Below are 26079 nucleotides of genomic sequence, written 5' to 3' on the forward strand. Positions count from 1 at the left end.
CCAGCTTCCCAGGCAAAGGGGAGAAGCTGTTCCCTCTGAAGTTTTCAAGGGGACAGTAAAGTCCCTAACAGGTAACCGCTTCCTAAAGTGCATAATTCCTTGCAATGATAGAAACAGAAATCCAGATTAGAAGAAAAATGCTGTGTGTAGACCAAGTAGGAGCCTTTTGCTGGATGGAGTGAGGGACCTGGCAGTGAGAGCAGGTCAAGCTGAGAGCAGAAAGAACCAAATCAACAAAGCCCATCTTTAAGTAGACTTTGGCACCTTGTGCAAGGACCAACAAAGCTGTGGCAGTACACTGAGAGGAGTGCACAAGACCATATCTCACTACTCCTCTCTGCTCTTCCATCCATGCTTTCTGCATCACAAAAGGACACTACATCCCATCACCATCATGACTAGTATGAGTCACAGCCACCAGGACTCTGGTGTGAGATCTGGCTACCTTTTGGGGAGTAGAAAAATATCACTGGCCTCCACAGCTGCCAAGCAGCAGGATGCCAGGCTGCAAGATAAAGAGAAATCACTGCACTGCTGCAGAGAGCAAAACAATGGCAGCAAGGCTAAGACAAAGTAGAAAAGAAATGGAGAAGTATTTTCCCAGTCTAGTTTTCACACTGAGCAATGCTGAACTGTACCTATTAATAATCAGAATTAAATCTGGAGCCACAATTCTCTTTATCCAAGGCTAACTGCTCTCTGAAGAAAAAAAAGAAAGACGGAAGGCTGTTCATGAACCCTGGTCATCTTTACTCAAGTGCACACATAAACCACTGCCTAGCTAACAAGTATGTACCTTTACATAAAACATCCTATAAAAATTTTTGCATTCTATGAATGCAGTCAAATTTATCTACATATATTTACATGAATTCCAGAGTAAATAGTATGCCACGCTGCCATTTCTTTCAGTTATCTTATCCTCTGTGATAAGGAAATTGAGCATTTAAAAATTAGTTCTTTTAGACATTCACATTTGCAGGAGTTCTTAAAAATTAAGTGTATTTTACCTCATATAAAACCCTTCTGAAACACCTTTGTATAAAATAACATTCTTGCCCATTCTGATTTAATGTAAATAGAAACCCTTTGATGTTGATCCAAAAACTAATGATATCTGATTTCTTTTGTATTACAGCATTCAAATTATATATTTCTTTAATACATTAAAAGAAAAATGTAAAGAGCTAGTTTGATGAATGTTCACAATCAGTGACATGAATACTGGCCCAAAAGGACTTTTAAAAAGAATGTGGCATCTGTCTAGCTGTTACAGTATGAATAGCATTTCTCTGATTATTGCCTTGTGACTACCTGCCAAATTTGAAAGATGGCGTGAGCACTAAGTTATTGATTTATGCCAATAATTTTCTCATCTCACCTCTTCAGGAAAAAGAACAGGAGCATGTTCATATCTTTCTCAACTGTGCAACAGACTTAGCAATATTTCACAATAACAAAATTTATTCATAATCCTGGTTACCTAAACCCTAAGAATGAAGTTTTTCAATCTAAAAAGCTACAGTTTATGCACTGTATTTTAAGGAAGGACAGAATTTCAGTATGGTATATCAGTGAAACCCACAGTTCAAACATATATAGTATGCTCTGTAGTTAGGCTATAATGAAAAGTCTTTTCAATAATTTTAAATGCATTGCCTTATAAACAGATTTGCTTTCAACATTGTGTTCTAGCACAAAAATCAGGAGTATATTAAAAGGTTACTTAATCATCACAGTTTGTTATCCCATTGGCATCTAATTTTTTAGATCCTGAAAATGCAGATGTATACAGAGTTACTCACCAGATAAAAAGCAAAGTCTTTGTGAATACTCTTGGACTATTACAGTTCTTCATAGTCTACTGGTTTTGACAGTCATCTCTCTCAGTTATTCTCAATTTAAGCAGCTAACTTATTACTGTTATAAATATTTCATATCAGAAATGGTAAATTTATCAAATTGAAATGCAAGCCTTTGCACTGCATCAGAGCACTAAGTGCACTATTTCTGGCACTCCTCTTGCCGTTTTTGGATACGGGTTTCAGTATCAGAGTCAGCCACTTAAGGATCAAGCCCTCAGCTCTTTCTACAAAGACACGTTTTCTAGCCTTAGGAAGCATTACTGAACTGTCTCCTGCAGAGACAGACACAGAGATCTGGTAATGTTTTCCATTTAGAGGTCAAGATCTTAGAGGGCAATCAACAGCTGTTTCCAGGAACTCTTCCTCTAAGATTTCAACCAGAAAGCACACTACTTCTGGTCATCATGAAAATGCCAATAAATGTTTCCCTTGTGCTCAGAACAAGTATTTTCCTATTGCTATTTGAAGAGCAGGTCAATATTTATGCACTTTGGAAAAAAAAAGAAAAAAAATAATATAAATTTTAAAGGCAGAAGGCAACAAATTCATTATGGGATTAACCTGTGCTATGTATTTCCCAGTTTTTTCTGAAGTGGAGCAAGAAACCAACATTATACATTTCTCAAAAAGGATGAAAGAGAGTGGATCACATGCTCCACTGAAACAAGGAGACACTGTGAGGTAAGCATACTTAAAACACTTAAAGAATATTTTGATGTTTTCTTTGGACCAAAGAGAATTGGAGAAAGCCAACGACTAAGAGATAATTCCCCTTTTCACCAACTGTGCTATAACATCTCAGTTTGCATCTCAAAATGAGCCTCTCCTAAAGCAAAAACAGATTAATCATAAGAGGGAAAGTTCTGTTTGTTTGCTTTAAAAATCCATTTAAGATACTGCAAACATCTATAAAGAAATGTTACCAAAATGAAGTAGCCACATAAACTCCACATGCAAGAAGTCAGAGACCAGCAACAAATCAAAAGGGACTTTTTAACCCAAAAATTTTAACTCCAGAAAAAGCTCTTAAAAATGTACGTGATATTACACAAGCACTCTATATGACAAAAAGCAAATGAGAAATCAAAACTGAAAAGGAAATCAGAAAGATATAGGTGATAGTTATCTTGTTAATGAACTTACCAGGTCCAACATTACACAGGTTTTCCAAATCTTAAATGACAATGTCTCAGAAAAGAAATTTTTAAATCAAACCAAGTGTATAGTGTACTTCAGGATGGGCTTAAATAAAGCATATGTATGCTGATTTTGGCTGGCATAGAGTTAATTTCCTCATACTGGGTAGTATGGGGCTGTGTTTTGGATTTGTGCTGAACACAGTGATGATAATATAGAGATGTTTTTGTTACTGCTGAGCAGTGCTTACACAGAACCAACGGCTTTTCCTCTTCTTGTACTGGCACACTCGGGAGGATACTAGGGGTCTATAGGAAATTGGGTGGAGACACAGCCAGGACACCTGACTCCTAACTGACCAAAGAGAGATTCCATACTAAAAGGCATTATGCTTAGTATATAAAGTGAGGGGGAAGAAGGAGGTAGGGGACATTTGTAGCAATGGCGTTTGTCTTCTCAAGTAACTTATGCCCTGTTCTCCTGGAGATGGCTGAACACCTGCCTGCCCCTGGGAAGCAGTGAATTAATTGCTTGTTCTGTTTTTCTTGCATGTGCAGCTTTTGCTTTACCTATTAGACTGTACCTCAACTCATGGGTCTTCTTGCTTTTACTTTTCCAGTTCTCTCCCTCACCCCTGTGGTGGGGAAGGGAACAAGCGGCTGCATGGTGCTTGGTTGCTGGATGGGGTTAAACCATGATAATATGTTATAAACAACATCTGAGGTTACTACAGGATTTTGCCAGAAGCTAAAATGTAAGCTGTCTCATCTCATAGCTTAGGTGAAGTTATGATACCACAGCTGCAGGGTACGTGGAAGGAAAGCTTGATCAGACTGACAACAGGATTCCTGTGAAGACAAGGAGCTAAAATGAAGCTTACGTTTCCTTCTGTCATACCGCACACAACATAGCATTAATTGTTGAGGAATACATTTCACAGTGTGCAGCTGCAGTGTAAGCAGGCCATGAACTGCTGACCCTTGCATAACAAAGGGTACTGGGACCAGACACTCAGACACACAGCAGGAGCCGATGACCCATAGACTTTTGGACTGTAAGGGTATAAAAGCCCAGGGTTTCCTTGTTTGGGATCCTCCCTCCTTGCAGGCACCCAGCTCAAGCTGTTATTTTGTGATTTACTTATAGCACCAAGATTAAATAACTTTAAAGATCAGGATGTCTGATACTCTGCCATGAGAAATCTAGGGTCAAGCTGGTAAGGAAACCCGGTCTGACTGTGAGTGTGGGGTGTGTAGCTGTGAAGGGACCTCGGTCCTAGTTCAGGTGATGCGAGTGTGACCGTCAGACTGGCTCCTCAGTGGTTGGACAAGGGAAGTTTCCTGAACATAATACTGCCTGTTACAATGAAGGATATTCAGTCCTTTGAGAAGACAACAGCAAGATGCTGGTCTTCTCATAAAGAATGTTGTGCTCCTCTTTTGTTATGACTGTCAGTGGTGCCATTTATCAACTAATAGCTATGATTAATGCTGGTATTTCTAGCCACATAAGTATAGCTTTAATCTACCCCCTATTCCTCTGAGAATGTTGTGGTATCTCTTTTTATAAATTTGGGGAAGAAAAATTGTGCAGAACATGCATGACAAGAGAATTCAGCTTTGAATTCTAAAACTGCAATACAATCAGCAGCAGGTTTCCAAAAAAGTTATGTGAAACTGCAGTTCAAAAACTGAAAAACAAAAAGCTAAAACTGAACTGAAATTCAAGTTCAAGTATTATTTGAGAGTGAAATTCACAGTACTTGCAAAACATTCAACTGTCAGACTTAAGCAGAGGATCTGAGAAAGATTTTGGAAGAATGGGGTGTTAGGCGCTGTTACAGACTTATAGTGTAAGACTCCTTTGAGACAGTCCTGGAATAAATATTCCAAGATGTGTTAATATATATCACATCTGTTTCAGTAGCTCCATTTAGCATTTGAATATACATTGTTACACAGTCCCTTCTGCGGACTGTCCTCTAATCACTTTCTGTGTTGTAATCTCTGCTATAAGCATTGCTGCGGCATGCTAGCAGTGCCACAGAAACACTGATACTGGCCCAGAGCAAAGGTCCTGTGAGTTCAGTCCTTTGTCTCTAAGAGGGCTGTAAGCAGATGCTAATGGAAAAACAAGAGGACATGTACATATACTATATCCTTCCAATGCCCTCCTAGGCATCAAGAATTTGCAGCACAGACCTGAGTGAGATGTGTTTTCTGGGCATTTCAATGTCTTTTGTGGATTTTTCTTCCGTGAACTCACTAAATCTCCTCTGCACCCACATAAACTTCCAGTAAGAAACCAGTTTTACATGCCCAGTTTCTTAGTGAAACACCACCAGATATGTTAATCACCAGTGATATATTAAACAATGAATTAAAAAAAGCTGCTATTATAGTTAAAAAATTTAGACAAAACTGACTACCCAAATCAAGCCCCTTTCTGTGCACTTCCTATTGAGCTGCCATCTGAATCCACTAAGTGCCTGACTAATGTGTGTAAAGTCTCCTCAATTCAAATGCTGCAGGTGCTCCTAAAAACTCACTCCAGGTAGCTCCATAAAGGAAAATAAGTAGAAACACAGTGGATGGCAGCCAGGGCATTCAGTCATGAGTGAATGGGTCCTAGCTTGATGTCCTAGTACCAAGTGCAATTTCTGTATTTTGCCCTTAAGAAACAAAAGCTCAGTCCTGGAGGCCCAAACCCAGTGGAGATCTTAAACCTTCAATGCAGGAGGGAGCACATCTGTAGTTCCCACCTGGTCTGAAGGAAGTTCTATACTTCACTGAAGTGCAATGCACACACTCCTTCCGGACAAGCTTGCAGTGCCTCCGTAAAACACTCCCTTGGTTGGTTAAGATGGGAGTGCTGAGCTTTTTCAAGGACAAAAAAAAATTCAGAAAGGGAGCAAAAAATAATCCATGCATCTTGTTTTTTGCTAAGTTTTCAAGTTACAAGACTACTCTGTGATTCCACAGCCCAACAACCTTCCCCTGTACCTCTTCAAAAGGAGAACCAGTACTTGCTCAGCCTTCTGGAAGGTTATAGGTGTATTCTATCCAAAGCAAATTACTGTCTCTGAAACAGGATGTGAGAAGACTGCAACCCTTGATTCTGGGCTCTAGGAATAATAAGTACTGAGAAAATACCACTCTTGCCATGTTGCCTCCCAGTTAGCTTTCAGAGGTTTCCTTGCTGCTGAAGCAGCAGCTTTCTGAAATTACCTTTTAAAGCACTTGACATTTTATACGGCACCTGGTATTTCCACCTCGGGAATCAGATCTCCTGTTCTTTATTTAGTCTAGACCTAAACTCTTGTATTGTGGGAGAAAAAAGTACATATGTCTTCCTTGCATATGAATAATCATGTTTACATTCAAATTTTTATCCACTTATAAATAATATGAATAATGGATGTGACTTAATTTCAACAGATCATTCAAAAACTGGGGAAATCTCTCTAGCTCATGCAACAGAAACATTTGAGTGTCTGTGTTTAACGAATTTCAAGCAAAGCTTGACAGAATACCGATATATCTAGAGGAAGAAAAGTTTATTCTTGCAATGGTGAGTGTATCAAAATTTCAGCTTCATGACATAAGTATCAGTGGAGTAATTTCCTATTCATGTAAACAGCTGTCTAGGTTTCTACTACCATATCTGAGATCTGAAAGCAGTCATATAACTTTATCAGGTAAGCATGGAAAGGTCCTGTGCAATACTACTTATTTTAAATATTTATTATGGCTTCTTTCTCACAGGAAATGTATTACAGGTAATCCAAATATGTTGTTAATCAGATTTATCATGCTTATATCGCTGTTCAGAAAGGGGATTACTGACTTACCTAATATTAAATATGAGCTGCAGTTGTATGGACAACAGAGTTATATGCAACAAAGACACCTCTTAGGAATCCTTTCTAAATCTGAACTATGTGCGTGGTACATGTCTGAGAGCAGACTGAAAAATGCTAATATAAGATTGGCAGAGTGACGAACAGGCAAAGCCTGGACACATCCAATACAGGGATTTTACTGGTTTTGTCTTTAAACACAGCTCCGGTGTTTATCAATTAAGCAGTCAAGGAATAAAATAAACAGCAAGACAGCACAGGTGCAAGCAGGACAGCACAAAGCTACATGGTTAAAATAAATCTACTGACCTTTTCTTAGTTTGAAATATTCAAAAAAGAGAGGAAAATTGTCTAGCACAAGTATTAAACCAATATTAGTTAAATCTTATTACTCCACCTGTGTGGGGTTAACTGGCCCTAGCTCCTTTCACTTCATGCTCTTGAGTCGAAGAACTTCTACAGAGTTTGAAGCTGAGTTGAACTGAGCTTCAACTTGAACTTATAACTCAAACCTTAACTGTAATTTTAATACCCTCATATAAATTTACATAATGAACATGTAGCTTCCCAATCACTATGGCAGTGATTAACAGCACACTTACCGCCACGGTCCCGGGCAGCTAGATTTTGTCCTCTTCTTAGAGTAACATCCAACTGGTACATTCCAGGGTCCCCAGAGGGAAAATCTGCATTACTTATTCCAACCAAATTTGTTCTCTGCAGAGGGTGGAAATAAAAACAGGATAACTGATGTTACTAAAAGTTTCATGTAAGGTATGCACATATGTATTATGTATCACCATCCTACTGAACTAAGACAAGGCCATATCCCATTCCCCCACCTCAGAGCTAATATCCAGCATCAAGGAATCTGCCCATCTCATCAGTATGACAATTCCTGAGATTCACTTTTTTTTTTTAACAAAAACAACAAACAACACCAGAAAAATAAACCGGTTGACAATTGATAGTTAAATATGTTATTTTAAAAATGTGGTTGAAAAAATAATTCTTTGATATACAGGAGCTGAAACTAAGGTCTTTAAAGTCCCTTCCAACCCAAATCATTTGATGATTCTATGAACCTCCACTTTTAATTACATTCACATACAGTCCTGGCCCACTAAAGCAAAATAGGTAAGAAAAAAAAGCTAGACCTTACGGTACTATTTGGACTAGTCATCACCGGTACCCTCAAATCCTGTGTTTATCCAACAGTGTTAATCTATGCACTGAATAAATATATATGAATGAAGATTTTGTCAGCTACTGCAGTACTTTGGGGTTTTTCCCCAAAGTTCTGGGGGAAGCTGTGAGGGGAAAAAGATCATAAAAGACATTAAATGCAGCTGCAGCTCTGCATTCCAGGACAACCACTCTTAGATTAGTTATTTGTATAAAATGTATCAGTAAAAAAAACCCCAACCAAACCAATAAAGGAAGTCAGAATGCAAGGAACTCTCTGCACCTCCAGACTGCATGAACAGTAACCACATTTCTGTCCCATAGGACAGAGTAGAGAAACTGTATTTCTTAGTACACATAAGCTTTTGCAAAATAGTTTTTAACACATCTCTCTGTCAGTAGAATCTAATTACAGTGTGTGCTTGGAACACTACATTTTATTTTAAGACTAGAACAACTATATCAATTATACATTCACAGTACATACAGAAGCTTTATCTTTTCCAATGAACATCATACACATATGCTCAAGCCAGGAGCTAAATCTTTTAAAAGCAGTGCTATTAATATTTTATTATGTGATTACGGGTCCTCTGCAAGGGAAAAAAAAAGCAGCATGATAGAAATATCACAGAGACCACATGGGTACCAAGTGCTATACTATTTCAAAAAGAAACAAGTTTTGTCTTCTTTCTTCCTATTAAACTCTTTTTTCTTATTAAGATAATAATGAAACTACAGCACAAAGGCAGGCACAAAATAAAGGCCTCAACAGATGGCTTATTCTCATTATTCCAGAGTCATAACTCTGAGCCCTAACATATTTAACCTTTGCTGCCACACATACAGTGCTGGCCAAATCGCACACCGATATGCTCATTATTTCCACAGCAATGAAATTTTTTCAACACTAGTGCATTTCAAAGAAAATGGTTAGATAAGCTTTGATTTGGTGGGGGGGTTGTTCTTGAAATCTAGCAACATTTATCTTTTAATTTTGGCCTTGTAAAGTAACTGATGAGGCATGCCTGAAAATATCAAAAGACCTTGCAAGACTCTTGCAGAAGGCAGCCACCAGCTTCTTTTAAATTACTAACTCCTCACTTACCATCTCTTTTATTCATTCTTTTTTTTTAATGCACTGTCTGCAGGATACAAGACTGACAACAGTGACCCCACTCCTGCAATGCTTAGTATCTAGTCCAGTCAGAAATAAGGAAAAACCTGCATAATGGCCCCAGCCTCATCCACGACCGCAGCATTTATCACGGTATTATGAAATGAAGAAATGTGTTCTGCAGTAACAATAAAACCTAAAACTTTCCTTCCCCTTTCTTGCCCTTCTACAAGAATTTGCAGTCACAAAAGAAACATGATGTCTCCCAACATTCATATTCTTCCTTACTGAGTCTCCCTCTCTCTTCCCCTCTGACGTAGAACACAAGCTCTACATTAAACTTCCTTGGTTTAAACATGTTGTTTCCTTTTCCACTTCTCACATATTTTTCAATATTTTTCCTTCTTTTTTTCTTGCAACAGTTTTTAGCCTCAAGGCTTTTTCTTACTGACTGCTACAGGATGACACCAAACCTGACAAAGAAAGGGCATGCTTTGACTTTTTGTGTCTAAAATGTGCAGAATGTGTTGAAAATACTTTTAATAAATCTTTAACAAAAATATTGAGATTCCAGACAAAGACCAGAAAGGCTCAAGTATCCAGCTTCAATTTTAAGACAGAAAAAAACATTTTGGCCAATTACAGCTTTATTGTGTCTGCCATCAGAAGAGTAAGACACAACCTCACTGCTCATTTTTCTAGATGGACAGACTGAAGGAAGAGTTAACCCCTTGAATTCAAACCATCCATGACATAAGAATAGTTAGGCAATGAGTCACATTCACAGATACAATACAGATGTCTTCCACGTTCTCCACATTAGTATTACAGCAGCCTGAGTCAACTGTAAAGCATCATAATTAATTTTAATACCAGAAATAGTGCAGCAGCATTTATAGAAAGTAACCAACTACAGCTGGTCCTACAGCAATCTGCATTACTCTGTAGACATAAGAAAGGTATACATAAAGTAAAAATGCATCCTATAAAGTAACTGCAAAAATATCCCCTTGATGTGTAACTAGTAATCCTGAAGTGAGAATACCTCAGAGTCTACAAATGAGATAATATTGCTCAACAGTCCTGGGAAAAACACAGCCATGTTTTGCTGAACAAACAGCCCCAACCCAGAAAGAACAGTATGACCTAACCAGCTCCTCCAGCTGACTTGGCTCATTAAGACAGGTATTTTGCTAGTTTCAAGTGCGGTATACACACACAGAAAAATGCTCATGGCCAGCTGGTATCAACATGACATTATTTTCCTTCTTCCACCACATGAAAAATGTGTTTAATGTCTGAAGACATGCAAAACACCTTAACCTTGGAAGGAAGAAAACAACACAAACTATTTGACTTAATAAAGGAGTGATGTAGTCTAGATATAATTGCAGCAATTTTGTTATGTCTGACTAGAAGTCTAAGGCCTATTTTTATTTTTAAACAATAACATTCCTTGCCTGCAACCTCTCTGTGGTTCAAAAAAGTCTGCACAAAAACAGTGCAAAACAATCTTGTATCACAGGCACAAAAGAGACTGGTAGATTAAACCGCATATCCTCTTCTCAGACCACCCTAGAGCATACTAGCTGCAATATGCCTCTAAAGTATCAAAATATATACTTTCAAAAGCTAGGTAAAGAGATCAGAAGAAGTAGGTAGATAAATGTGGGGTTTTGTTCTACTGGCAGTGGGTCATGGCAATAGGCATCACGGACAGCTATTTATAGCCAGGATGGGCTCAGATCTCTCTGTCGCTGACTGGGGGACAGGATGGATCTGAAAGACGGAAGAGCAAGATACAGCGGCCCAGGAAATGCCATATCTTGACCATTCTCCCCTTGTGGACAATGCTTACCCCATCCTCATCTTCAAATGTGGAGTACTGTGTGTTGTGCTGATAAAAGGACAAAAGGATTCACGAATCCTTACTAAAACTTTTGGATAGACAGCAAGATGAGAGAAACAAATTCCTACAAAATTTTGTTGACTCTTTACAAAAGCATTTACAAGATTTGGCTGATCCCTTACAAAAATGTCTAGATAGAGAGCAAAACCCAGGTCCCTCACCCAGAGGGCTGCCTACTGGGCAAGGGGTTTATCTCCCCGGGAAAGGGGAGACCCCATAAGTATCCTCATGTCAAGTGGGGGGCCTCCAACAGAAAATATTCAGAAGATTAATTGTCTTCAACTAATGCATGACTGCCAGTTAGTGCAGCATTAGCTATCCCCCCTGCACTTGATCACTAACGCCGATTTTACGACTCTACTCATTTGGTGACTATCAAATTCCTTAAAAATGTATGCGATTCAGTTGCAAGACCAATTGTAAAGATGCACTAACCCTTCAGGGAAGACCACTGATGTGGGGAGAGGTGGCCTAGGAATTGATGAATTATGGGAGGAGAATGGGTGTTAGCCTCAATACAGAGAGACAAAAGCCTGCAGTTAGACGAATGGAGCAAGAGAAAGAAAAATCACCCCCTTTATATAAAATTCCTAGGTCAGGGAAGGAGTTTGAAACTCGTCCAAATACACTATGGGCTGAAGGAAGAAAATAGGAGATCTCTTCTAGGAGCTGATGGATGGATTGCCCACTGCTACTCTCAAAAAACTGGTACACAAGTGGCTGGGAGGACAGAAGAACACCAAAAGAGTTGGGATCTCTTCCCTTGAGTGGGACAAAGTCCTGAGGGCCCTCAGGCTGTTCCAGCTACTCCCTCAGCTCCAGCTGGAGATCTGGTTAGCCTATAATTGGGAAACTCCTCTAGACGTTCTCAAAAAGTGAACTGGAGGATAGCCAGTGGAGATATTTAGGAAGGCTCACTGAAAACCCACAGGGTGATTTGATTCAGAAGCAACAGCAAAAAAAGCCAGCTGTGAAAAAGGGAGAGGTTGTAGAAGGGCAGGCAGAGATAACAGAAGGGCAGGCATAAACAGCAGAAGCACAGGCACCAACTGCTGTGGAGCAAAAAGAAGCTGCAGAAAGGGAAGCCCAGGGATACTGGGAACCAGGGGTTTTCCTACTGGTAAATGACTGTTGTGAACCCTGGTTCATCACCCTGAAGGCTGACTATTGGTCAGGGGGTTTGGATCCCCTGGAGAGGGAAAGCAGGCTTCCAGAGAAGGTGTTGCTTGTTGCTGAGCACGATTAGGAAAAGGCAAAGAGGCTGCAGGCAGAGGGCCTGCTTGCTGCCAAGCATGATCATATTAAAAGGCTTTAGGCAGAGCTTTGGGACGTGTATGAGAGAAAGAGAATCTAACTGGAAGAACTGCAGGATGTAGAATCTGGACCCCTAATTAAAACTGAAACCACAGATAATGGTCATGGTCAGCCAACTCCTACCAAAACAGTGTCATACACCGAACTGAGATACCAAAGTTATTGCCAGATAGTTAGATGAGGAGATGGGAGACCCCGTAAGTATTCTCACTTCGAATTTGGAGACTGTTTCTGGACTAATCCAAGCAGAAGCCGTTGGTCAAACCACAGGTAAAAGCACACAAAGAGTTTTATAACAGTGGTTCAGTTATTTACCCAAGCCTAGTTTCATCCAATCAAATAGTGGCAGCCACTTTACTGATGGCGGGGATGGGGGGGGGGGGGGTGGAACAGGAGTGGGCTGGGGTGAAGGGATTAACTGGTCCTTTCTCGAAAGGGAAGGTAAAGATCCAATTAAGCTTAAGCACCACCCAGGAAAAACAGTTTTAATGTCTTTATTCACTATTGGAGCAGTGACTCAAGATGCCTTGGGCAGTTATTCATGGGTAGCTACCAATGCCCATGATAAAGAACACTGTATTCACACCAAATGGATAGTGCCTTCTTTTTAATCACTGGGTTTATGTTACAGCATTTTCTCTTTCTCTTTTCCTACAGGAACTATGATGAAGCAATTAAATGAACCTTGTTCTGTAGGTCAGTGTTAATGTCAGGAATTTTGACAATGTGTTGGTTTTTGACTACTTGTTTTACTTATCACTACTTGGCAATACGTCCTTTGTACCCTCTTCCTGTTAAATGTGAACTATTGTAATAAGACTCCAAACTTAGCTTAGGAGCTAATACTTGTAAGAATATGGAGGTTTGATGGCCAATGCCCTAGTTTGCACAGGAAGAAGATTCTTTCTGTTGCCTATAAATTTGCTTGCTCTGATGTTTCTTACTCGTAACACCTGACCTGGAGACCCATCAAAATTTAGGGTTTAGGAATTCTGTGTATATTTATCACCCTCCAGTCACTTAAGAATGTGAAACTACAAATTTTGTTTGGTCAATGATAGGACAAGGGGCAATAGCTCTAAACTGAAAGAAGGTAAATTTAGATTATATATTAGGATGAAATTCTTCACTGGGAGGGTGGTGAGGCACAGGAACAGGTTCCCCATCCCTGGAAGTGTCCAAGGCCAGGCTGAAGCAACCTGGTGGAAGGTGTCCCTGCCCATGGCAGCAGGGTGGAAAAAAGATAATCCTTCAGGTCCTTCCAACCCAACCCAACCCACTCTGTGATTCTGTGATTTTATTTGGTCAAATGACTACATAGAAAATCAAATCAGCAACATCCAAGCACAAATGAACAAAAGACTGCTCACCATCTAAAGATGAGTCAGTGATTATTTGACTTGATGAAACATAGTCTTCCTCCTTACCAATAAAAATCACTCACATGAAACATGAGATGCCTTTACTGACAAAAATCCCAGCACTGCAGTTTTTTTCCCCAGGTCCCACTGCTCACACCATATCCAGACCATTCAAAACTAGACTTTTTGACAGTGATGGTATAACATAGCCTTTGAAAGATGAAACCTCTGGCTTGGTGGGAAGGTATGAATCACCTACCCCACAAGCAAAACATACAAATCTAGACAGATCATTTTTTTGGTGCACTTGCTATGGTTTGTCATCAGTTCTCCATTACAGAAATACATTGAATGGAACATACCCTGAACACAACACAAACTCCACATAAAACAAAACTCCATACTGAACTAAAAGTGATCTAATTTGCCATTTTGATAAATCAAGTCTACCACAGACAAAACTGGGGGGAATTCTGCCTTCTTTTATATGGGAAGAGAAAAATATTTCTTTTTTTAAACTTAACAGCTTCAGGGCTTACATTATAGCTAACCTCTTAAAATTCCCTAGAAGGACACACTTGTAATATCTGAGATCTAGGATGCATTCCGTCTTAAGATCAATTGTGATTTCTTAGTCACCTTGCCAAAGACTAGAAATTCATTCGAGAAGTAAAAAAAAAAAAAAAAAAGAAGAAAGGACTCTTGAATCTATTCATTTGGTAGCACCATATCACAAGACAAATCAGTTAACTCTGAACAACCCATACAGCTGCACGGTAAATGACACACTGGCAGTTTTAAAACTGCTTTTTTTAAAACATTGGAAAATAATTCTCTTTGCAATAATATAGAAACTGATGATAGGTCTTACTGGTATGACTAGTAATTTTCTACATCTGACATGTGAAAAAGAGGGAAAGAACATTTTCCAGCATTTCTTGGGGGAAAAATGTGCAATGTTATAACAATGTTTAAGTGTTTGTATTTTTAAATTTTGAAAGTTCAGCATAGGTCAGTAGGTTATGAAATACACATGAACTACACATGAACTACACATGAAGTAACTGTTTTGACACATTCACTTGAAATCCAGATAGAACCCCTACACTGAAAGTTAAACACTTCACAGCAGAGTCAGTCGGTACAAAATATGCATTTTTTTAACTTTTCAGTGCAAGCACTGCTGCAATTCCTATCCGTATCTATTATCCTCAATATAATTATTAATGAACACCTTTATATATAAGCAGTAAATTCAGGGAGGAGAAAAAATAAAGTTTAAATGAGGTCATGGATAAACAGTAACTCAACTGCTGCTACTAGTTCACTTTAAAACATCTAAATATTTCACATAACAATAAATGCAAACTGGCAAATTCTGAAAAATTATGTAGCTCACTTTGAAAACTCTGCAGATCTCTAGTTAATTAAGCAGAAATTACAATTCTGTTGTACCATATCTTGATTTCCATATCAATAATATACATACACTGTACTAAGATACGTTGACAGACTGGTCAGATGCTGACAGAGCACAGGAAACAGATTAACATATCTCAAGCTGCTGAAAGATAAATCTTTTATTAGAAATTAATACAACAACAAAATAGGGCAATGCAGAACATCCCTTGATAAAATCAGTTGTCTAATTAAACTCTTGGAGAAACAGCTTTGATCAGCTGCAAAGTTTTCTTAAAAAGAAATGAACATTAGCAACAGCTTTTTACTCCTGGTTTCTATTTCTATGTAATTTAACTAGCTCCACAGTCTTCTGACATTTATTTATCTACCCATGCCCTGTGTGTAAATGGCCAGATCCCTAAAAGCAAGCTTTCTAGTGTCGTCTCAAATACTGCCCTCTTAATTTTCAGAATTATGCTGCTCTCAAATCATGCTCCAAGTACCTGTGCAAATTAGTCTCTCCAACTCTTCCTATTTTGTATTGGCATTATGACAGGAAAAGGTAAGCAGTTTTCAGATTTCCTCACCACTGTCATCTTTCTCAGTGCAATTAGCTAAAGTAGCAATTAAGATTCTCTTGGGTGATATTACCTGTGTTACTTTTCATTGATCTTTTCAGCCATTTGTCTTTATTTTGTTCTTTTTCCTTCACTTACTGGATCAATTACTCAATCGTGACCTGTGACAAATGTCAATTGTAACCAACAAGCCAAAGTTTTCCCTTGTGTAACTTCACTGACTCAAATGGCTCTAAGCCAGACATAAATTTATTTGGTATAGGCAGAGAAATGTGCATGGTATGCCAGTTTGTTTTGCATTGGCTCTACATCCCCCTTCACACCAAATTCATAATTCTCTTGTCTTCAGGCTTCCTCACAGCTCAACCTCTGCTCCTTTTACATCATTATTCTCTTTCTCTTTCCCAGCATCTCAATACACCACCAGGTTCCTTGCCTTGAAAGTGCAACCTCTCCTCATACAACCCAGCCCACTAAATTCCCTTTTATTCCACAGATCCTTCTCATGGAGGAGCTCACCTTCTTACACGAACTGTATTGACCAACAGTTATACATTATTGCAGGAATGGGAGAGACCCTGTACCTGGATATATATATCTCTATTTTTTTACTTCATCTAATTTTTCTCTTGCATCAGTCTGTTATAGAATCTAGACCACTGTTTTCCAATCTCTGGCTTTGAAGACCCACAAATGCAGGGCTGCACGATGCTTATTAATGAAACAAATAGTCTGTGTTCACAAAACTAATGACTCTTGATTTACTATGCTGAAGAACCTAGAGACTGAGAGGCAGCCCTAGTCAGCCCTCACTCTTCCCTCTGCGGTAACCCCTGAGCCCTGCCACATCTCCAGTTTATTTACACAATCACAAAACTGAAAATAGACATTGAGGGAAGGGGTTAAGAACTTGTCTACTCTTTCAACTTAATCGATCAACCTGAACGTACTTTAAGAAGTCACAGGATTTGTTGTTACCAGAGCATTATCTAGCAAGAAAACCCACTGGAGAAAAGTGCCCACAAGAGTTCTCACTGTGGCAGCCAGACTGAAACCTGGATGTCTTCAGGAATCCTCCCTGTAAGCCCTCTTCATATTCACTGTTGATTCAAAATAACATATGCCATACCTATGTTCTCCAGTTAAGGCTGTGAAACACCTGTAGGGTCTTTATTACTGCAAATCTTAAGAAACAAGGGTATTTCCAGCCTCCTGGTTTTCACTACATTACTATGACAAAAGTGCAAGTGGCGTGAAACTTTCCACGCAAAACTATGTCTCACATTCAAGAGAAAGACCATGCTGGCACAGGCATTGTTGGATAAATTCAAGCTCCAGCTGGCAAGAAGATGCAAATTATTAGGGACCCTTACCACACTGCCTTGGGGCATGGCAACACACTCAGACACAAGCATTGTGAAGCACTGCTCCTGGAGGGTTCTTGTCATCTCCTGCCCATGGGACACCCCAGGAGGCTTCCATGGTCCTCCTCTCACTCCCTCAAAGATGCAGCACACATCTGGCAGCTCTCAGTTACATGAAGGTAATTGGATGCCACATGGAGAGTTACAGAAGGTTTGGCCAAGGAGACCTGACACGGTCTTTGGAAGCTGGAAAAAGACGATGTTTAATTGCATGTGTTCATTTCTTTGTCCTAAAAACCCACATTTACACTCTGGCTATCCTTTAAAAGGAAACTCAGTTTTCTGCAATAAATAGTTATGATCACCTACTCAAAAATATTCACAGACAGCTCCGCAAAGTATTCAGTCTTCAGCAAAAAACTAGATCAGTATTCAGTGTGGAAATATAATAGGTATTGTTTGTATAAGACTCCACTTTTAAGTATGCACCTCTACTCAAACCCAGGTATTAATCCTATTCACTATAACAGAAACTTTATTCAATGCTAAGAAAACTAAATCTTTGCTAGATTGTCCATGCCCAATGCAATAGTGTCATACCACATCTTAATGAGTTCAAAATAAATGTAAATGGTTTGATTATGCCAAAATTACATTTCAAGATAAAATCCACAGAGTACGGCAACTTGCACTGTAAATCTTCCCATCCACTACCTGTGTGCCTTTTCACTTATGACAACTGTATTATTTCAGCTTAAAAGCACAAAAAAATTTACTTTTTGTGGGATTTTATTTCTTCCCACCATGTCCCTTAAAGTATCTAACAGGTCTTTTTGTTTACAGATTTGCTAAAAAATTCAACAGATCCAAATGAAGCAGTAGCATCTGCTTGCCCTGTAGTTCAATAAAACTTTAAATACATTTTAAAGGAAGTTGAAATCTTAGGTTGTTTTACATTTAGGTAATTTAATCTCATTTTTGTGATTCTGTTAGTTTATAGAATTTTTTCATCTTTGGACATGTAAGGTTGCTGGGCAATAAAAATCCAGACAACACTGAAAAGTCTGTGCTAAGTAAAACTTGGATTTAAAAATGCAAGTTATTCCAAACTCATGTTACTAGATGTGCAATCTCAAGTCCTCAGAGAGGTGTAAATGCCATGACTGAGATAAGGCACCTACTGCCCTGGGGTGCAACCTTGACTTCTGAAGTATACTGAACTGTAAGTAAGCATGCAAGACTTGACTCCTGAAGTGCACTGAACTAGAAACTCCAGCTGCTCACAATGGAAGGTACCTGCTCTGTTAACAGATCACTGAAGAGCACCAGGCATACCTGAAGACAGTCCAACAATGCATATAGTCACAGTCTCATTTCCACAACTATCCCATGGCTCAGTGAAGCCGCTGAATTAAATCAAGTGAGATTACACCCCTAGAGATGAGCAGTGGATGTGCTCATTATGCAATATAAGAACAGCTATTCTATTTCAAATCATCCCTCCAAAGCAAACATGATCAGCAGCTCTGGCAAACTCCACAAACACACAAACAAGCTTTATTTAATATCAAAACCAGCAGGTTTGGTATGCAGGCACAGCCCATATTAATACTAGAAACTGCTTGGAGGAAGTGATTGTAATCCTGCTAATTAAAGTCAAGTGTTAGAAAGCCTGGGTACCACTTTGATTTAGCAGTATTCTTTCCAAATGTTGACTGTATCTTGTTCAAAACAAGAGCAGTGCCCTCACAACTAAACAGCAATTGACAGGTTTTGTAAATAAACATGCCGTTTCTTTGCCAAACCCAACAGCAGAAATGAGAGGACTGGGCAGTCACTGACCATATGAAGTTCAACAAGGGAAAGTGGCAGATTCTGCACCTGGGTTGAGGCAACCCTGGATGTACAGACAGACTGGGGAATGAGATGCTGGAAAGCAGCTCTGTGGAAAGGGACCTGAGGGTTGATGGCCAGTTGAATATATATTCGAGTCAGCAGTGCCTCGGCAGCCAGGAGGGCCAACCATGTCCTGGGGGCATCAGGCAAAGCATCACCAGCCAAGCAAGGGACGGGATTGTTCCGCTCTGCTCTGCACTGGTGGGGCCTCACTTGAACATTGTGGCAGTTTTGGGCACAATATAAGAAATACATTAAGCTATTAGAGAGTGTCCAAAGGAGGGCAACAAAGAGGGGGAAGGGCCTTGAGAGGAAGCCGTATGAGGAACGGCTGAGGTCACTTGATGTGTTCAGCCTGGAAGAGGAGACTGAGGGGAGACCTCATTGCAGTCCACAACTTCCCTGTGAGGGGAAGAGGAGGGGCAGGCACTGATCTCTTCTCTGTGGTGACCAGTGACAGGACCCAAGGGAATGGCCTGAAGTTGTGTCAGGGGAGGTTTAGGTTGGATATAAGAAAAAGGTTCTTCACCAAGAGGGTGGTTGGGCACTGGAACAGGCTCCCCAGGGCAGTCGTCACAGCACCAAGCCTGACAGAGTTCAAGAAGCATTTGGATGATACTCTCAGGCACATAGTGTGACTCTTGGGGATGGTCCTGTGCAGTGTTAAGGGCTGAACTTGATGATCCTTGTGGGTCCCTTCCAACTCAGCATATTCTGTGTAAAGAAAACCCTACATTTTCATATTTGTTTATTTGTTAGATGTCATAGTCTTTAAAGCAGAATAATAGCTTGCAGCCTTAAACAGTACTACTAAAATGTGCAACACATTTTTGTGAGCTGGGGTGTGGGGAGGAAGGGACGAACTACGGCAGAGAAATTCCCACTTAGCAGACACCTGTCATGATAATCCCACATCAATAAGCAATGATGTAAAACATTTACAAGCAATATACAAGGAACAACCACTGTGGTTTCCAGTCAGGATGATGACTATCACCAAAGTAACCCTGTGAGATTCAGACATAAAGTTAGGTCCCGTGTTTGTAAAGATGAACTCCTCTGAACTCTGCAGCCAGACATGAAAGTCCCACTGACATCAAGGGACACTTGCAAATCATCACAGAACTACTACCACTCTAGACCCCAAGCACAGGTACGCAGCCAAATGTATTCATACCATTTATTTTTGACAACACACAGAGCGTGCCTTTTACTTCAGCTACTCATTTCTCCCTAATTATGCCAGAAGACAATTTATAACAATAGGTATTAGTCAATTATGCCTGAAGAAAAGTGGATGACTGCTTCGAATTACACGAATTCCAGAAATACTCATATGCTTTGCACTTTTATCGCAGGAAATTGATGCCAAGATTCAGCAGCCCCTATGAACGTTATCTTCACCACCTATTTCAAAACTAACAGTCGGAAGAGCTTTGTTCACTACCTTCCCTCAACAACCAGGGAAGAATGACTATCTTATCAGACTGAAGAGACCAGCTGCATGTGATAATACCCAGTGTGGTCTACCAACTAATTATCTATCGTCTATTAAATGTGTACTAGTGACCATCGTTTAGGTGTCCTGCAGAAATTAAAAGACATAATAATTCAAATTTGGATAAGCAGACAAGGAAAAAAACAGAGGCTGTCTGAGGAAAAGCCGTGCTGCATGTGTCAAGAGCAGACACCAGCAGAGAGAGCCCTCAGAGAGGTGAGAGGTGACTCTGGGGAAAGGCGTGAGAGTGAGGGAACCCCAACTCCCCGTCCAACCAACTTTCCTCTGCATGGTTTATAAAAAGGAATGTCTTAGGGACGTAGCTCCTGCTTCGGTGCACAAGCACCCCTGGTAGCGCTGCACCCGCAGCTCGGGATGGCTCAGCCACACGGCCTATCACAGCGTGCAGGGCTCCGACCGGCGGACCCCGGGCCGTTCCCCCTCTCAGGCGAAGGACATCCCCACTGGCGAGCGAGCGGGCAGGGGTCTGAGACCAAACGCCGTCCGTCCTCCCACCTCTTTCTCCTCAGCTCCCTTCCCCAGCGGCCGGCCGCCCTTCCCGCTTCGCCTTGCTTCGTCTCGCCTGCCCTGCCCGGGACCTTCCCTCCCGCCTGGCCCCTCCACCCCGGCCCAGTACGTACAAAACCACCAGGGCAGCCCCACGAAGGGCTGCGGGGCCCAACACTCACCGCGCCACCGTCGCCGTCCTCCGCCCGCTGCTCCTGTCTCCTGCCGACAGTGGGCGAGCCCTGCAGCAGCTGCTCCAGGCAAGCGGTGCTGGGCAACGAAGAGCTCTTCTGGTGGGACAGGTGAGCCCCAGGCCGGCGCGCCTCCTTCCCGCTCGCCTGCCCCTCATCGCCGGCGACCGGCACTGGCCGGCAGCCGGGTGGCGGCCCCTTGCCCTGGGGAAGCAGGTGCTCCCGCAGGCGGCGCATGGGCGGAGCCGGACTCGCCGTCCGGCTCTACCGGCTCAGCGGCCAGCAGAGAATTGGTTGAGGACGAAAAGACGCGGTCCAGCCTGCCGCCCGCTTTAAGCCGCTCACTTTAGGGAGGCAGGTCCCCCTTGCCGCTGGTCGGCGGCGGTGCGGGGGGCTCCGCAGTGCGGCGCTCGGTTCCTGCCCGCCCGCCACCGCTCCGGCCCTTACCCCCCAGCTGCAGGTTCTTCCACAGCCGGGCCTGGAAGGATACTGCCGACTCAGATTCGCTGGGCTTTCCCCGGTGGTCATCTGGGGCTCCTTGCCTGCCTCCATCCTTCTTCTTGCGACGAGGCGGTGCGGCGCAGGCACGCCGGAGCCGGCGCCTACTGCCGGTGCTGGGCGGCCGGGCGGAGCGCCCGTCGGAACGAGCGCAGGGTTCCACCGCCCGCCCTCCACTCGAGAGCGGACCGAGGGAGGCTGGAGCTGCAGCGCTGACGTTGAACCTAAAAGAAGGACGAAACTCTCACCTTGGCCCAGCCGGGCGGAAAGTTTGCCTCCCTAGGCCCCCCACCCTGGCTGTACCCTCGGTGGCAGCGGGCAGCGCGAAGCGAGGTGCAAGGGGAGCGGCGGCTCGGCTATGTATACGTGCGGCAATGCACATGAGGACGTAGCAGGAGGGGGCTTATCCTGCCCACCTCCCCATCTATTTTCTGCATTGGAGACAGCTGCACCGTACGAGAGGCTTGGAGGGCAAACGGCTCCGGAGGTCTCCGCGGAGAGCGAGGGTAGGGAGTGTCTGCGCCGTGATATCTGCGATCTCCTTTGGGGTCGGGGTACACCCAGACCCTGTGTGAAGGTGGGAACGTGAAGTGGGTCCCCGGCCGGGCAGACATCGTCCCCAAGCCGCGGCAACCTTGTGGAGGGAAGGTTCAGTCGGATTTGCTCGTGCAGGTACAGTAAACGCTGCAGAAAATAACCGGCCTCGTCACCGGCTCTGCGCTCGGCAGCGGTGGGCGCAAAATGCAGCGCACGGCCAGGCAGAGCCCGCCAGATAGGGGCGTTTGTCAGTCTCGTATTTTTTAAATTTAAAAAAAAAGTTGTTTTCTCATTACAGCATACTGGATTAGTAGCCCCGTCATTGCATTTTTGGATGCTTAACGCTATCTAAAGTGTCTTTTTTTAATTAAAATAATACCAGCAGGATGATTTCAGAACAAGTCTTTACGTTCCATGAAACAAACAAGCAAAAGAAATCTTTTGGTGTATAGTGAGCCATACCTTTATGTAGCGTACTTTTGGGTTTCATTTCAAAAGACACTTCTTCACACCATTGAGGTTTTGGCCACCTGTATTCAATTTTCCCAAAAAAGTTTGCAGCCAGGCGTTTGACAGTACAACTTTTGCTGAACAGAACAGGAAGAATACAAATTAAAAGTATTGAGATAAAATGGGTGCTTTCAAATGATTTGGGGCTTGGAATTATATCTAAAGTATTTGAGAAAATAGCCAAAACAACCTCTGAACCACTGGAGGTTGTTTTTGATGAGTCCTGTCAGATAAATGACATTTCAGGACCAGAAAAGGCCAAACATAGTCATAGCAAAAAAAAAAATTCAAGATAGAAAATGACAGATAGGTCAGCCTACTTTGATCCCTGTAAGTAAATCTAAATTATTAGCTTCTACTACCTAAAAGCAAAACCATCAGGTAGCAAAGCTCGAATGGATCAAGGTCTGGAGGAAGCTTATGTGTCAGAATTTTTGAAATGACATCTTTAAATTAAATAAGAAATGTGCTAAAATGGAAGCTCTTTAAAAGGTCTGCTTTCTTGTAAATAATGGGTTTACTCAATGAGCAGGAATCAAGAGAATAAAATATGAATTTAGTTCTTCCCCAGCGAGTGAAAAAGACTACAGAAGTATTTCAATATATACATGTGCCTTGTGTGTCACTTTTTGTTTTCACATTACAGTCAAAACATAGAATAAGCAGCTTTTCAGGTAAACAGCGTTTTCTGTTAAAATTAATACTCTTTTCACAAAGCCAATAGGTATAGAGAACTACAATATTCTGTTCAAAAGAAATTGTTATTTGTCAAAATACTGAACTACTCTGATATCTTTAAATGACAGTTATTTTCACAAGTGATCACATTTTCCTTTTCAAGAAAAAGAAAGACCAGAAATTTGTTGTTTGTGTAGACATATTCCCTACAGAAAGTAATCTCGCAACTAGAACAGTACATGGATGCTCATTGTCTGGGAGAGGTGTACACAAGCCTCAATATGCCTTGTACTGTGTTTTTATGATCTGTGCATTGAGTGGTCCCAAATAACGTGCTGGCAAGCCTCCTGATTCTTCTTCCACATAAACCAGCATAAGCTTTCCTTACATTAAAATTCTGTCATTACACTGTAATTTCCAAATTGGTCTAATTCACCTCCTTTTTATCCAACCAGCAAATAGATTTGCTTATAAAAGGATCAAAGGAGTTTAGGCTGTTTAGTTGCAGAAATACTCATTGTCTTGGGGTTGAAGGACATCTGGGATGAGAAGGCAGTGTATGGCTCTGCTGCAACAGGCAGAGTGAGATTATTCTAGAGTTAATTCAAATCAGTTCACTGTAAACAGTCTTACAACAAAATGAGTCATTCTGCACATTGAATTCTCTCTGAGCTATGTTTGTTTAAATTGAAGCAGAACCTAGCAGACAGATCACAGGAAGACTTCAAACAACATTCAAATAGAAATCTCAATGTTTAACAAAACCATGGGTTTAACACCTGTGCAGATGAGAATGATACTTCTAAATGTACAAATAAACCTTTATTAGCCTTAGAAATAAAAGAAGGCTATCTGAAAATACTTGTTTACACCATATTGCTTCAAAGTTTTGTAAACTAAAACAAAACAGAACAAACAAACAAACATAAAAGAATGATGTAGTATTTCAAACAGGAAACCTAGGAGAATATGTTTTTTATTTCCAACATATAAAGTATACGTATCAAAAAGGAAAAACATTTTCTGGGTAAGGCAGCTATCAGTGTTGTTAGAACTGTATTTCATCTATCTATATATGTCATTATTCTAATTAGTTTAATTTAAACTGATAAAACAAATGTACTGCTCAATACTAAGCACCATGCATTTTTTTTTAAATATTTTCTAATGCTTTTTAAGACTCTGACCCAAAGCCCCAGATTTCTCTAGTTATTTAGGTCAAATAAAAGTCTTTGGTTTGCTTTGGTTTTGCTTATTTCTTGAAAAAAAAATGTTACTTTGCTGCTTCTGATATTTAGGTCATTATTGATACGTATTTATATTTCAAAAGACACTTAATTTTTTAGCTAACACCCCCTTTTGAAACACCCTCTCTTCTCCCATCATTCAGAATATAAAATACAGCGAGAATGGTAATATGGAAATACATACCAGACATATTTGAAGGCAGTATTGGAACACGGCCTTAGGCTCAAAAGCTGAGCATGATTTTGTTCTTCTAGTCTAGAACCACATTTTTAACACCACTTGCACATCATTTTGCCTTGTTCTTTCTCTGTGTTTCTTCAGTCTGAATTATTACGGATTTGTGTTTCTTTTTTCATCAGACTTGTGTTTCAGATGGAAAAGTTCTTGTCTGTAACACAATTTTTAAGTACATCCTCAAATGTTGGTTTTTGCTTGATTTTATCTCCACACTAACAAATGAACATAGGCATCCCAGTAAACAAATTCAAGTCTTGTCATGTTAAACAGTATCTCAGGCAATGAGTTCTCCCCAGCCCATTGTAAGAAGTTTCATATTATACAGACAAACGCATACTCTTTAACTCTTGTCCTCCACAGTGAAAATATTTTTACCTGAAACTTTCTAATTGAGATTCAGTGAGAGTCAAGAAATAGACTGTTGTAGCCAGTACAGAATATTGTAGCCAGAATAGTGAAGAGCTTTGGAATATTACAAGTATTGAAAGTGTGCCTGAAGCTTCAGGCAACCTTAGCTGTACTACAAGTCCTGTTTTCACCCACAGCTGCACAGTAGTGAGTACATTTCTTCTTGCATTTTATGCCAGTAATCCTGTTCCTGCTCTTCTAATTTGACTAAACATAGCTTCTCACAAAACCAGTTGCAACTTAGCTCCACAAAATGTTTCATCGTCTTAATGTAGTTTTGAGTATTTTTACCCAGCTACAGGGTTTTTTGGCTGTAATGATAACAGTACAGATTCAGCCATTAACCTAGGATAATGCAGGTTTCAAAATGTATTCCTGAAGTGAGAGAACCCTCCTTATGAGAAAGTACTGGGAAGAGTCTAAGTTGAACTGTTATGAAAAATTGAGTCAATTTACTGGAGATTAATTTCCCTTCATTTCATGTACATCTTTGTCTCTAATATTTTAACCGTATTGCTAGCCTTCTGCTAATGTTCCTTAGCTATTTCTTTGTTTGTTGTTGTTGATACCTGACACAGTTTCTTTAATAACATGTACAGGAAGGTCTAATGCAGCTCCTGGGAATAAAGGAGAGAAAAAGCAGAGTCACACAGCATTGGTGTATCATAAGCCATGTGCAGCAATTCAAACCATATTCCGGTCTACACACAATGGTGGAAAATCCAGCAAGATGTTCTCACAGCTGAGAAGAAGTAGGCTGACTGACGGGGGGAGAGCTGTA

General features: G+C 40.8%; 1 protein-coding gene across 6 annotated transcripts in view; it reads right to left on the reverse strand.

The window, feature by feature from the left end:
* The window catches only part of MCTP1 (multiple C2 and transmembrane domain containing 1), a 173818-nt gene extending 152397 nt beyond the window's left edge, over window positions 1-21421 (reverse strand). For all 6 annotated transcript variants that reach the window (XR_003916400.1, XM_029965414.1, XM_029965415.1 and 3 more), the window contains exons 1-2: window positions 21174-21421; window positions 7464-7578 (exon numbers count right to left, since the gene is read on the reverse strand). Coding sequence is in view for 5 of the 6 variants with exons in the window: in XM_029965414.1 (XP_029821274.1) it covers window positions 7464-7578; window positions 21174-21419 (361 nt within the window). In the remaining variant the exon portion in view is untranslated. The remainder of the gene's footprint in view (window positions 1-7463; window positions 7579-21173) is intronic.
* Between the last annotated feature and the right edge of the window lie 4658 nt (window positions 21422-26079).

This window comes from Manacus vitellinus, unplaced genomic scaffold, assembly GCF_001715985.3.
Source record: "Manacus vitellinus isolate BGI_N305 unplaced genomic scaffold, ASM171598v3 scaffold_9_pilon, whole genome shotgun sequence".
In the NCBI taxonomy this organism is placed as follows: domain Eukaryota; kingdom Metazoa; phylum Chordata; class Aves; order Passeriformes; family Pipridae; genus Manacus; species Manacus vitellinus.